The 13,865-nt window shown below is 46.4% G+C and overlaps 2 protein-coding genes across 2 annotated transcripts in view; both read right to left on the reverse strand.

The window, feature by feature from the left end:
* Positions 1 to 4,505: 4,505 nt before the first annotated feature.
* On the reverse strand, positions 4,506 to 7,605 carry LOC137595544 (golgin subfamily A member 6-like protein 7). The gene is made up of 5 exons (XM_068315737.1): positions 7,518 to 7,605; positions 6,589 to 6,668; positions 5,495 to 6,424; positions 4,763 to 5,332; positions 4,506 to 4,616 (listed from the first exon to the last, which is right to left on the reverse strand). Exons 1-5 carry the CDS (start codon positions 7,603 to 7,605, stop codon positions 4,506 to 4,508), a joined length of 1,779 nt encoding a protein of 592 aa, XP_068171838.1.
* Positions 7,606 to 11,668: 4,063 nt separating this feature from the next.
* The window catches only part of otog (otogelin), a 61,835-nt gene continuing 59,638 nt past the window's right edge, over positions 11,669 to 13,865 (reverse strand). Inside the window, exon 54 of the mRNA XM_068315749.1 lies at positions 11,669 to 12,080. Coding sequence (XP_068171850.1) covers positions 11,880 to 12,080 — 201 coding nt within the window. The 3' untranslated portion in view covers positions 11,669 to 11,879. The remainder of the gene's footprint in view (positions 12,081 to 13,865) is intronic.

The following is a 13,865-nucleotide window of genomic DNA, read 5'->3' on the forward strand; positions in this document are numbered from 1 at the left end:
ATCATCGTGGTCTCGCGGCTCCTGGCTGCAGCTACTCTCATCATTAGTCTGTGATTTGCTTGACTCCACCGACACAGCAAACATGTGCAGTAGAAGTTGTTCACGTCCAACATGAACTGTTGTTTGTCGGAGCCCTGAATGGATTTATGGGTATTTTGTTGGTCTTATGACGGTTTAAACACTGTGTTTGTTGTTGTTTGTGATGTTGTTTGTGTGATCACATTAATGAGGGAATAAGTGGGTCACATGGATGTGGGCGTGAATGTTAATACAGGTGAAGTAGGGGCACCTGCTCACCTGTGTGGGGGGGGGGGGTCGAGCGGGGTCGCTGTATTTTTTCTTGACTGAACGCTATTTCCAATCTGATCGCTCTTATCACTACACTACATTCTGTGATCACTTCCATTATGAGTTTGTGCAGTTTCACGAGTTAATTGTTCATTTTCGTTAATAAAGACTTAAACATATTCTTTAGTTGTGCAGTGATTTTTCCTTGAAGCGCGTCCGACAAAGGAAAGCCCTGGCGTCAGCCTCTCAGAGACTCTTTGGTTTTTGAAGTCACTACCAGTTGTGTTTCTGAGGATTCATTTTATTCTTGAACAATTAAAACATCCTGAACTGAAAATGTGAATAAAGCTCAAACCTGTATATTTCAGAAGAATCACAGCGAACATGAAGGAGAACAGGAACCAGAACCAGAAACCAGCTTTAATATTTAAACACAAGTCCTGACACCAGTGATCCTGGACATGAGGGTCAGACCGGATGGATCAGAACCGGTTTTACTTCACACCTGTTTGGGACTGAAACTGTTGGCTCAGGTCCCTCTGCTGATAGCATGTGGCACCTGCAGGAATTATTTTGAAACAATCCAAATAATGAAGCAGTTGATTGGTTCGACGTGGACTCATTGAAATACTCTAAGTCAGGGGAGGACAATTGATACAAGGGACCACATGAGAAACCTGAATGATGTCAGAGGGCACAACCCTAACCCTAACGACCACAGGACGTCTGCTCATTTTACACGCTGCAGTGACAGAGCGACGAGTTAGTCTCACATTACCATGCCTACAAAAAAGATGCAGAAGTTAGAAAAAACCCAAAGACAATGAGTGCTTTCCTGAATAAAAAAAACAAACGTTAATAAAAAGAAAGATATCACTGTCGACAGTACGGAAGAAGATGCAGAAGAAGCCAAGAGAAAACCAAGAAAAACCCAAACGTCCTTGTGTACGCTTCTACTGTATATTCTGTTATTACTTTTGGGATACATAAAGTCCTGTTGGGATGCACAAATTTTTGTTGAAGCGCATCCCAGGGATGCATTACTTTCTGGAGGTACCATGAACTATGTGGAAGTGTCCTTTTCTTCTGAGATTAGATTGGATGCATCACAGGGAGAGGTTTGCATAGGTAAAACTGAAAAGTGGTCAGTTGTCTCTATCTTCTGGCCAGGTTCACCTTGATGCTTTTGGTGCATGCCATCTTACCAAAATTCAGTTTAACCTTAAACACTGTACACTATCACCCAACATTTGATGTAGACATATCGAAGTCATCACAGTATGATGGTGTAATATAAATGTTGTAATTACTCCAGATATATCCAGAACCTATGTCAGCTCTGCTGGTGGGGATCTACGTAACACATTCAGAATAGCTACCAGTCACGCTTTGATTACATTAAAGTACAGCTGACCAGCTGTTTGAACGTCTGTGAAAGGAGCTCACAGTAACAGTAGAGTTCTTTACCTGACACGGTGACAGAGTATTTGTTGGTAGAGGTGCAGTAAAACATTCAGTGTACACATCAGGAACGGAAGCTTACATCAGGTTTTACCCTAGGGGGGTAGTATGGATTCTGGGCTGGAAAAACCGCCCTTCATGGTGGACATGACAAGTCACCTAAACATGCTGAATAAAAGTCTCCAGGAGAGGAAACTGTTTTCTCATGAGAGCTCAAGCGGACTGTATTCACCAGGGACGAACAGCGAGGCTCTCTCACTTCCCCTCCCTGAAAGAGTCCAGAGTCGCTACCACCTTCACACCCAACGGGGTAAAGAATCCAGAGAGGCCTTCACCACACACCCAACGGGGTAAAGAGTCCAGAGATGCCATCACCATCACACACCCTATGGGGTAAAGAGTCCAGAGATGCCCATCACCATCACACACCCAATGGGGTGGAGAGTCCAGAGATTCCCATTACCATCACACACCCAACAGGGTAAAAAAAAGTCAAGAGACGCCATTACCATCACACACCCAACGGGTAAAGAGTCTAGAGACGCTTGTCTCCATCACACACCCAACAGGATAAAGAGTCCAGATACGACATCACTATCACACACCCAACAAGGATAGAGAGTCCAGAGACGCCCATCACCATCACATACCCAACGGCGTAAAGAGTCCAGAGACGACGTCACCATCACACACTCCCCTGATAAAAAAGTCTATCAACAAGGAGCAATCATTGATAAGAAGCTGCATTTGGGAACAGATTTAACAAGTTCATCAATGCAATCGAACATAGTACATTAATATAGTCTTGAAAGTTAAACTTAAAGCACAAATATCAAACAACAGTGTCATCATGCTGTGTTATCCTCTCCTGGATGCGCTGCAGGGAAAATAAACATGTAATCATGAATCTCATTAATGCATTTTTAGCCTAGTCAATTTGATAATAGCCTAATATACAGTAGGGAAAAAAGTATTTATTCAGCCACCAATTGTGAAAGTTCTCCCACTTAAAAAGACAAGATGACAGAGATGACGACAAAAAAGGCATGAAAAAGATGACAATTGTCATCATAGGTATACCTCAACTATGAGAGACAGAATGAGAAGAAAAATCCAGAAAAATCACATTGTCTGATTTTTTTCTCAATTTTTTTTGTAAATTATGGTGGAAAATAATTATTTGGTCAATAACAAAAGCTCAATTCTTTGGTGTATACCCTTTGTTGGCAATTACAGAGGTCAAAGGTTTTCTGTAAGTCTTCACCAGGTCTTCACACACTGTTGCTGGTGTTTGGCCCATTCCTCCATCAGATCTCCTCTGGAGCAGTGATGTTTGGGGGCTGTCGTTGGGCAACACGGACTTTCAACTCCCTCAAAAGATTTTCTATGGGGTTGAGATCTGGAGACTGGCTAGGACACTTCAGGACCTTGAAATGCTTCTTGAGAAGCCAATCCTGTGTTAGCCGGGCAGTGTGTTTGGATCATGGTCATGATGAAAGACCGAACCATATTTTACCTTCAATGCCCTCAATGATGGAAGGAGGTTTTCACTCAAGATCTCACTATACATGGCCCCATTCATTCTTTCCTTCACATGGATCAGTCGTCCTGGTCCCTTTGTAGGAAAACAGCCCCAGAGCATGATGTTTCACCCCCATGCTTCACACTAGATATGGTGTTCTTTGGATGCACTTCAGTATTCTTTCTCCTCCAAACATGAGAAGTTGTTTCTACCAAAGAGTTCTATTCTGGTTTCATCTGACCATAGGACCTTCTCCCAGGCCTCTTCTGGATCATCCCAGTGCTCTCTAGCAAACAGACGGGCCTGGACATGTCCTGCCTTAAGCAGGGGGACACGTCTGGCCCTGCAGGATGAGTCCCTGAGGCGTAGTGTGGTCCTGATAGGAGCCTTTGGTACTTTGGTCCCAGCTCTCTGCAGGTCATTCACTAGCCCCCCGTGTGGTTCTGGGATGTTTGCTCACCGTTGTTGGGATCATTTTGATCTCACAGGGTGAGATCTGCCGTGGAGCCCTTGATGGAGGGAGATTATCAGTGGTCTTGTATGTCTTCAATTTTCTAATAATTGCCCCCACAGTTGATTTCTTCACACCAAGCTGCTTGCCTAATGCAGATTCAGTCTTCCCAGCCTGGTGTAGGTCTACAACTTTGTTTCTGGTATCTTTTGACAGCTCTCTGGTCTTGGCCGTAATGGAGATGGAGTGTGACTGTTTGAGGTTGTGGACAGGTGTATTTTATAGTGCTAATGAGTTCAAACAGGTGCCATTAAAACAGGTAATGAGTGGAGGACAGAGGAGCCTCTGAAAGAAGTTACAGATCTGTGAGAGCCACAAATCTTGTTTGTAGGTGACCAAATAATTATTTTCCACCATAATTTGCTAATAAATTCTTTAAAAATCAAAACAATGTGAATTTCTGGATTTTTTTTCTCCTTCTGTCTCTCATAGTTGAGGTGTACCTGTGATGACAATTACAGGTCTCTGTCCTCTTTTTAAGTGGGAGAACTTGCACAATTAGAGGCTGACTAATTACTTTTGTCCCCCACTGTAACTAATTTTACACTTACAGCCTGAGTTGCCTTCATGTAAGGCTTATATAAGGCTTTAATTTTTTGCGGCTCCAGACAGTTTTGACTTTAGTTATTTTGGTCCAATATGGCTCTTTGAGCATTTTGGGTTGCCGACCCCTGATCTAGACAGACAAAAGTGGGGGGGGGTCTGCGTCCAGAGGGGTCATGGTCAGATGGGTCGGGGTCCAGAGGGAAGGTCTTCTCGCTGGGAACGTGAGAACAGTCGGGCCCAGAAGCGCTTCTTCCTCTTTGTCCTCTTCAACTTCTTTTTATGGAGCTTCTGAAAAGAAAGAGACTTTGAGTTTAAATTCGAGCTCATCTCCAAAGCCCCCCCTCCCTCCCGGCACCCCCCAAAAGCCATAGTAACAGAACATGCGAACCCCTTAAAGAGCTGAAGACTTGTGACTGTAGAACAAGGAGGCTCACCTGTGGCAGGACGTCGTCCTGTTCAGAAGACTGGACCTCCCTCTCCTTCTGCACCTCCTCTGTCACGTCAACCAGCTGCTTCTCCATCTGCTCCTTCTGTTCAGCCGGCTGCTTCTCCATCTGCTCCTTCTGTTCAGCCGGCTGCTTCTCCATCTGCTCCTTCTGTTCAGCCAGCTGCTTCTCCATCTGCTCCTTCTGTTCAGCCGGCTGCTTCTCCATCTGCTCCTGCTCTGCTGGCTGCTTCTCCATCTGCTCCTGTTCAGCCAGCTGCTTCTCCATCTGCTCCTGCTCTGCTGGCTGCTTCTCCATCTGCTCCTTCTGTTCAGCCGGCTGCTTCTCCATCTGCTCCTGCTCTGCTGGCTGCTTCTCCATCTGCTCCTTCTGTTCAGCCGGCTGCTTCTCCATCTGCTCCTGCTCTGCTGGCTGCTTCTCCATCTGCTCCTTCTGTTCAGCCAGCTTCTTCTCCATCTGCTCCTGCTCTGCTGGCTGCTTCTCCATCTGCTCCTTCTGTTCAGCCGGCTGCTTCTCCATCTGCTCCTGCTCTGCCAGCTGCTTCTCCATCTGCTCCTTCTGCTCAATCAGCTGCTTCTCCATCTGCTCCTTCTGCTCAGTCAGCTGCTTCTCCATCTGCTCCTTCTGCTCAATCAGCTGCTTCTCCATCTGCTCAATCAGCTGCTTCTCCATCTGCTCCATCTGCTCAATTAGCTGCTTCTCCATCTGCTCCTTCTGTGCCGGCTGCTTCTCCATCTGCTCCTTCTGCTCATCCAACTGCTTCTCCATCTGCTCCTTCTGCTCATCCAACTGCTTCTCCATCTGCTCCTTCTGCTCAATCAGCTGCTTCTCCATCTGCTCCTTCTGTTCAATCAGCTGCTTCTCCATCTGCTCCATCTGCTCAATCAGCTGCTTCTCCATCTGCTCCATCTGCTCAGCCAGATGCTTCTCCATCTGCTCTTTCTGCTCAACCAGCTGCTTCTCCATCTGTTCCTGCTCAGCCAGATGTTTCTCTATCTGCTCCTTCTGCTTAATAAGCTGCTTCTCCATCTGCTCTTGCTCAGCCAGATGCTTTTCAATCTGCTCTTTCTGCTCAACCAGCTTCTTCTCCATCTGCTTCTGCTCAATCAGCTGCTTCTCCATCTGCTCCTTCTGCTCAGCCAGATGCTTCTCCATCTGCTCCTTCTGCTCAACCAGGGATCTGGTAAAGGCCTCCTCATTCTTGGTGAGCATCTCCATTAGTTGCTCCTCTCTCTTGACGGCCACCCCCTGCTGGCGCTCCATTGTCAGCTTTGTGTCTTGCAGCTCGTACAAGGTGTCCCTGTATTTTCTGGCACGCTGGTTGGCCATCGTGAGCTCCAGCTCCTTCTTCTCCAGAAGGTCGTTGAGCCGGGTCACCTCCTTCTTGTGCTCCTGAAGTATCTTCTCCTGCCTTTCTGTCTGGGAGTGGAGGCTCTTGTGAAGAAGAGCAATCTGCTCCTCTCTGCTTCGGCTTTCCAACTCCATCTCTGCCTGCTTCTTCTGCATCTCGTCCATCGCCATCGTGACCTTTTCGTACTTCACCTGGAGGGCACGTAGCCTGCCATCAACAGCAGTGATGTTCTGACTCCCCTCCGCTATCTGCTCCTGTGCCCCGCCCAGGTTCTCGGCTGTGGGCGTTACATTTTCATCCTTTACAGGTGTGGAAGAAGTGAATGATTACAGTTTTAGGAAGATAACACAAAGTCAGTCAGCAGTCATTGGACTTGTGGAGAACTGCAGCACATGAACGTAACAAGTCAAATGAGAGGCAGGTGAAGTAAATACTAGAACGTTTTCAGTGGAAGGTCTCCTACCCTCTGGAGCATTCTTCTGTTCCTCCTCCTGGCTCTGCTGTTCGTCTCTGGGGGGCGACAGAGGCTGCTGACGGGATCAGCTGTTCACGAGAGTCATGTCAGTGAAGAAGAACTGCATGTTAATGACGTGTCACATGTTAATGATGTCATCCAACTGGAAAATAACCAGTTTAATTTTGAAGGATGTTTGTTAGTTTGTTTCTTAGCACAATTACCATTATCCACGTTATTCAGCACCATTTTTCCACAATCAATCAATCACACATCTGACATTGTCCGCGTTCAATAGGTCATTACTAATCAATAAACAAATCAACTTTTATTTATAAAGCGTTTAATCACATCAACAGACATTTCAAAGGTAATAAAGTTCAAACTGACAGGCAAATTTGTGATAAAAAATCAAAACAAACTTTGTGCCTTTTTTCCTTCATTTTCCGTGAGACACACTTTAAATATAAATGTATGACCATTCATCCATTTTCCTTCACTGCTTTATCCGCCGTCGTGGGTCACAGGTTGCTGGAGCCTATCCCAGCTGGCTGAGGCCGTGAGGCGGGGGACACTCTGAGCACGACACCAGTGCGGAGCTGCACAGCGACACACAACCACACACACACACACACACACACACACTCACACCTATGGTCAATTTGGACCGGCCAATCAACCTAAAGTTCATGTTTCTGGAGGTGGGAGGAAGCCGGAGAACCCGGAGAGAACCCACGCAGACACGGGAGAACATGCAAACTCCACAGACGGGACTCGAACCCGGAGCTACCTTGCTGTGCGGTGACAGCGCTACCCACTACATCACCGTGCCGCCCCTAAATGTGTGTTTCATTAAATAAATATTGACATGTTTAGTTCAGAGGAGAGTTTTTGCAAAAGACCACAAATGGGCTGATGGTGTAAAAGTCAGGCGTTACCGTCTGGATCCAAGTGTTGAGGAGTCGTCTGAGACTCGGTCATCAGACGCTCGGCTGCGACAGACGCTCTGGCCTTCCTGCTTGGCATTGTTCTGGAGGTGATGTGGTTCTCGAGGTGATGTGGTTCTGGAAGCCTAGAGGTGATGTGGTTCTAGAGGTGATGTGGTTCTAGAGGTGATGTGGTTCTGGAAGCCTAGAAACGATGTGGTTGTGAAAGTGAAGCGGTTGTGAAAGTGAAGCGGTTGTGAAAGTGATGTGATTCTAAAAACCTGAACGACTTTGATAGGCATCAAAGCATCGAAGCCCTAAAGCATCAAAACATCTTGATGACGTCAGAGAGATTATTTGCTGCTTTGTAAATGAACCTTTTAGTGATTGGTCCATACTTGTCACATGATACATTTTAGTACTGACGTTAGTGTTTCCACAGTAGCCATGGTTACCAGGTGTCATTCCCTGCTATAACTGCATTCACAGAAAACACTGAAGCTGTGAGTGGCGTTGATTTAACACTGTGTGTGTGTGTGTGTGTGTGTGTGTGTGTGTGTGTGTGTGTGTGTGTGTGTGTGTGTGTGTGTGTGTGTGTGTGTGTGTGTGTGTGTGTGTGTGTGTGTGTGTGTGTGTGTGTGTGTGTGTGTGTGTGTGTGTGTGTGTGTGTGTGTGTGTGTGTGTGTGTGTGTGTGTGTGTGTGTGTGTGTGTGTGTGTGTGTGTGTGTGTGTGTGTGTGTGTGTGTGTGTGTGTGTGAACTCAGGGTGCAGGGCCTGCTGGGAGTTGAAGCTGGTGAAGAGCTGAAGCGTCATGAAGCTCAGAAGCTTTCCATCAGTCATTCACACGTGGACCAAAGCTGCTGCCAACAACACAAGCCTCCATCTGGATTTGTGGACAGAATCTGAAGCCTCACCAGTGCCTACTTTCTATTTCTTCTTCTCCTTTGGGCTTCTCCCTTCAGGGGTCACCACAGCCAATCAGTGTCCTCCATCTAACCCTGTCTTCTGCATCCTCTTCTCTCACACCAACTACCTTCATGTCCTCTTTCACTACATCCATAAACCTCCTCTTTGGTCTTCCTCTAGGCCTCCTGCCTGGCAGTTCAGAACTCAGCATCCTTCTACCAATATATTCACTATCTCTCCTCTGGACATGTCCAAACCATCTCAGTCTGGCCTCTCTGACTTTATCTCCAGAACCTCTAACATGTGCTGTCCCTCTGATGTACTCATTCCTGATCCTATCCATCCTGGTCACTCCCAGAGAGAACCTCAGCATCTTCATCTCTGCTACCTCCAGCTCTGTCTCCTGTCTTTTCCTCAGTGACACTGTCTCTAGACCAAACAACATCGCTGGTCTCACCACAGTTTTGTACACCTTTCCTTTCATTTTAGCTGAAACTCTTCTATCACACATCACACCTGACACTTTCCTCCACCCGTTCCATCCTGCCTGGACACGCTTCTTCACCTCTTTTCCACACTCTCCATTGCTCTGGACTGTTGAACCTAAGTACTTCAAATCCTCCACCTTCTTGATTTCTTCTCCCTGTAACCTCACTCTTCCACTTGGGTCCCTCTCATTCACACACATGTACTCTGTCTTACTGCAGCTAACCTTCATTCCTCTCCTTTCCAGGACAAACCTCCACCTCTCTAGCTTCTCCTCCACCTGTTCCCTGCTCTCACTGCAGATCACAATGTCATCTGCAAACATCATAGTCCATGGAGATTCCTGTCTAACCTCGTCTGTCAGCCTGTCCATCACCATAGCAACAAGAAGGGGCTCAGAGCTGATCCCTGATGCAGTCCCACCTCCACCTTGAACTCCTCTGTCACACCTACACACACCTCACCACTGTCTTACAGTCCTCATACATGTCCTGCACCGCTCTAACATACTTCTCTGCCCCTCCAGACTCCCTCATACAATACCACAGTTCCTCTCTGGACACCCTGTCATCAGCTTTCTCCAGATCTACAAAAACACAATGCAGCTCCCTCTGGCCTTCTCTGTACTTCTCTATCAACATCCTCAAAGCAAATACTGCATCTGTAGTACTCTTTTTTGGCATGAAACCATACTGCTGCTCACAAATGTTCACTTCTGCCCTCAGTCTAGCTTCCACTACTCTCTCCCATAACTTCATTGTATGGCTCATCAGCTTTATTCCTCTGTAGTTGCCACAACTCTGCACATCTCCCTTGTTCTTAAAAATGGGCACCAGCACACTTCTCCTCCATTCCTCAGGCATCTTCTCACTATCTAAGATCCTGTTGAACAACCCAGTCAGAAACTCTACTGCCACCTCTCCTAGACACTTCCAAACCTCTACAGGTATATCATCAGGACCGACTGCCTTTCCACTCTTCATCCTCTTCAGTGCCCTCCTCACTTCATCCTGACTAATCTTTGCTACTTCTTGGTCCACAACAGTCACCTCTTCTAGTCTTTGTTCTCTCTCATTTTCCACGTTCATCAACTCTTCAAAGTACTCTTTCCATCTTCCCATTACACTACTGGCACCTGTCAATACATGTTTGCATTTGACATAAGACCTCACTGCCAGGACGTCTGCGTCATTAGCGATTATTGAGCAAATAAAGGCCGGTCCGTGAAAATATTGTCTTAGATTAAACCTGTCCATGGCGTAAAAGAGGTTGGGGACCGCTCCCTTACAGCACACTCTTTTGTCACTTTAAAAAAAGAACTGGACTTATTTTTTCCAAAGGAAATATTTATTGAAAATTCAAATGTACATTTATATGGTACAAATCCTCTTTTAATTTTGCTTTTTGTCCTTCTGGCTTGCTGGTATTGTGTTATCTGGTATAAAACCAAGTCGAAGTTTTGGATCCTGTTACTTATCCATTTGATCAACAGCTTTACCCACAAAATCAGAACAGCTGTGTGCTACCAAACTCCAATAAATAAATAAAGTGCTCCAAATACACCTGGATTTCAAATATTTAATACACCTTACTACTGTTGATTTAATTAAGTGTATTTTACACCACTGATCATACATGGTTTTTTTTCTAGAATCAAAGAATATGAAAAATTATTGCTACTCGTTTTCAAAATGTAGGAAACTGACATATGTACAAAAACAGGCACAATGTGACAGATTTGTGATAAAATATTCCCGTAGGAAGAGTGATGGCAGCGATATTTTGTCGTCAGGGCTACAGCTTCATCAAAAAATATTTTTTTAACCTTTCAGGCATTGAGCATGGAAATGTAGTGAGAAAAGTACTTTGCAGTCAAGCAGGAAATATCCACTCATGCATCTTTCACTGTGTTTTCTCTGTGGGCTTGCAGGAAGGGGCAGAGCAGCAGTACTGTAAAGGCATTTATCTATCATTTTGATCCATTACATCAATGAGTTACAATCAGTAGTTTGCAGAAAGATGTAACTTAAAAAATTTCTTCTGATCTGCATTTCACTTCGTTGGTAAGAAATCTGGTGTTTAAATCAGAAAAGAAGTCAGCAAACATCCATAAATGTAGAAGCACTCTAGCAGTGGATCAGTTCAGTCTGAGGTGAAACCAGTTCAGCTGTACACAAACCAAGGAAATAGTGTTGGTCAAGTGTCCATCACTCGTTGGAAAGCGCCAGGATAGCACATTAATTTAGCACCAAATACTGACTCTCCTGTTTAGACGCTGTTAAAATTAGTACAGCGTCGCTGTTAATACGAATCGGTGCTTCCTGTAACTGTATTCAGAATAGGATCCATTTAGTATCTGAAAGCTGAGATGGACCACACAAAATGAAAGAATTTTTACGCTATGAATCAGGGACGTATTTCTGCCAAACTGCAAAGACAAACCAAGGCAGTTCTGCAGTTGTATTATGTTCATCACTTGTGTTGACTAAGTGACTTTTACAACGATCCAACAGGTACAGTGTACTTCATCTTATTCCAGTAGAAGAGGTACACTGTAACTCCAATGACATACATTTGCCTTTGTCAAAAAAGGAAAGTATATGTAAGACTATTTATTCTATAAATTACTTATGAGCTTGTCATAATTATATTAAAAACTAAACATGTAAGCAAATAGAACTAATCATGTGATCCTCTAGGTTTTCTGCTTCTTAAGAAGGTAAATATGGGCAGTCACCTTCTGTCTTGCAGTTTAGAGCATCTAGCTTCTCTGCTATGTGTCCTGGTGCCCCCGCCAGGGGCACCAGGACAACCTACTGGGGGATCAATCCTCGTTTTGTCGAGCTTTTCTGTTGGACACAGCTGAGTGTTTGCCTACAAATATCATAAACTAACATGACAGTTGTTTTCACATCATCGTCTGGTACGTCGTTTGGATTTAGACAATATCACTTAACATCCTGTTTGGTTTTACGTATGTGTTTAAGACCATTGGCAGGAGCAGTCGGTGGGTTCCTGGATGCCGTAGTTGACCCATGTTGCATTGCTACTGCAGTAGAGTTGCACCGAACGCCGTTGCAACCCCGTCTCCCTGCAGCACTTGCAGAATCGAGCATACGTGTTGATGTTATAGTTGTAGATGCTGGCAGACGGACACTTCCCGTCACATGACACAATGTTCACCTGTAGAGCACATGAGTGAGTAGGGTGAATAAAACTACGTTTATTCTGTCAATAGTAGAACTCACATTATCAATGGTCATTTTAAGTTTAATACGTTTCATATTTTTGTAACACGGGAGTGTTGCAACAGGCTTTTTTCAAGGTTTTAACGTTAAAACTAATGGTTGTAATGTTAGCTTGTATGCAGATAACACCTTGCTGTCTTTCACTAACAATCTTCAGCTGTGTTCTTCTTAGTAAACTCCTTTGATGACTTCCTGCATTTCAGATTTTTCACTGATTAATTCATATTACTTGGTGAAAAGTCTGAAATGCAGATTAATTCATATTACCCCTTCCCATGGGCTCACAACCTGTGGGAGGGGCCATAGGGGTCGGGTGCATTGTGAGCTGGGTGGTGGCTGAAGGCGGGGACCTTGGCGATCCGATCCCCGGCTACAGAAGCTGGCTCTTGGGACGTGGAATGTCACCTCTCTGGAGGGAAGGAGCCTGAGCTGGTGGAGGTGGAGAAGTTCCGACTAGATATAGTCGGGCTCACCTCCACACACAGCTTGGGCTCTGGTACCAGTCCTCTCCAGAGGGGTTGGACTCTCTTCCACTCTGGAGTTGCCCATGGTGAGAGACGCCGAGCAGGTGTGGGTATACTTATAGCCCCCCCGGCTTGGCGCCTGTACATTGGGGTTCACCCCGGTGGACGAGAGGGTAGCCTCCCTCCGCCTTCGGGTGGGGGGATGGGTTCTGACTGTTGTTTGTGCTTATGCACCAAACAGCAGTTCAGAGTACCCACCCTTTTTGGAGTCTTTGGAGGGGGTGCTGGAGAGCGCTCCCACTGGGGACTCCATCGTTCTGCTGGGGGACTTCAATGCTCACGTGGGCAATGACAGTGAGACCTGGAAGGGTGTGATTGGGAGGAACGGCCCCCCCGAGTGGTGTTCAGTTATTGGACTTCTGTGCTCGTCACGGACTGTCCATAACGAACACCATGTTCAGACATAAGGGTGTCCATACGTACACTTGGCACCAGGACACCCTAGGCCGCAGTTCGATGATCGACTTTGTGGTCGTGTCATCGGACTTGCGGCCGCATGTCTTGGACACTCGGGTGAAGAGAGGGGCGGAGCTGTCAACCGCTCACCACCTGGTGGTGTGTTGGCTCCGATGGTGGGGGAAGATGCCGGTCCAACCTGGCAGACCCAAACGTATTGTGAGGGTCTGCTGGGAACGCCTGGCGGAATCCCCTGTCAGAAGGAGTTTCATCTCCCACCTCCGGCAGAACTTAACCCACGTCCTGGGGGAGGCGGGGGACATCGAGTCTGAGTGGACCATGTTCTGTGCCTCCATTGTCGAGGCGGTCGACCACAGCTGCGGCCGTAAGGTGGTCGGTGCCTGTCGTGGTGGCAACCCCAGAACCCGTTGGTGGACATCAGCCGTAAGGGATGCCGTCAAGCTGAAGACGGAGTCCTATCAGGCCTTTTTGGCCTGTGGGACTCCTGAGGCAGCTGATGGGTACCAGCTGGCCAAGCGAAATGCAGCTTTGGTGGTTGCTGAGGCAAAAACTCGGGCGTGGGAGGAGTTCGGTGAGGCCTTGGAGGACCACTTCCAGACGGCTTCGAGGAAATTCTGGTCCACCATCAGACGTCTCAGGAGGTGGGAGGAGTGCAGCATCAACACTGTGTATAGTGGGGATGGGGCACTGCTGACCTCAACTCGGGACGTTATGACTCGGTGGGGATAATACTTCGAAGACCTCCTCAATTCCGGTGACACGCCTTCCCAAGAGGAAGC

Source organism: Antennarius striatus, chromosome 1 (assembly GCF_040054535.1).
Source record: "Antennarius striatus isolate MH-2024 chromosome 1, ASM4005453v1, whole genome shotgun sequence".
Taxonomy (NCBI): domain Eukaryota; kingdom Metazoa; phylum Chordata; class Actinopteri; order Lophiiformes; family Antennariidae; genus Antennarius; species Antennarius striatus.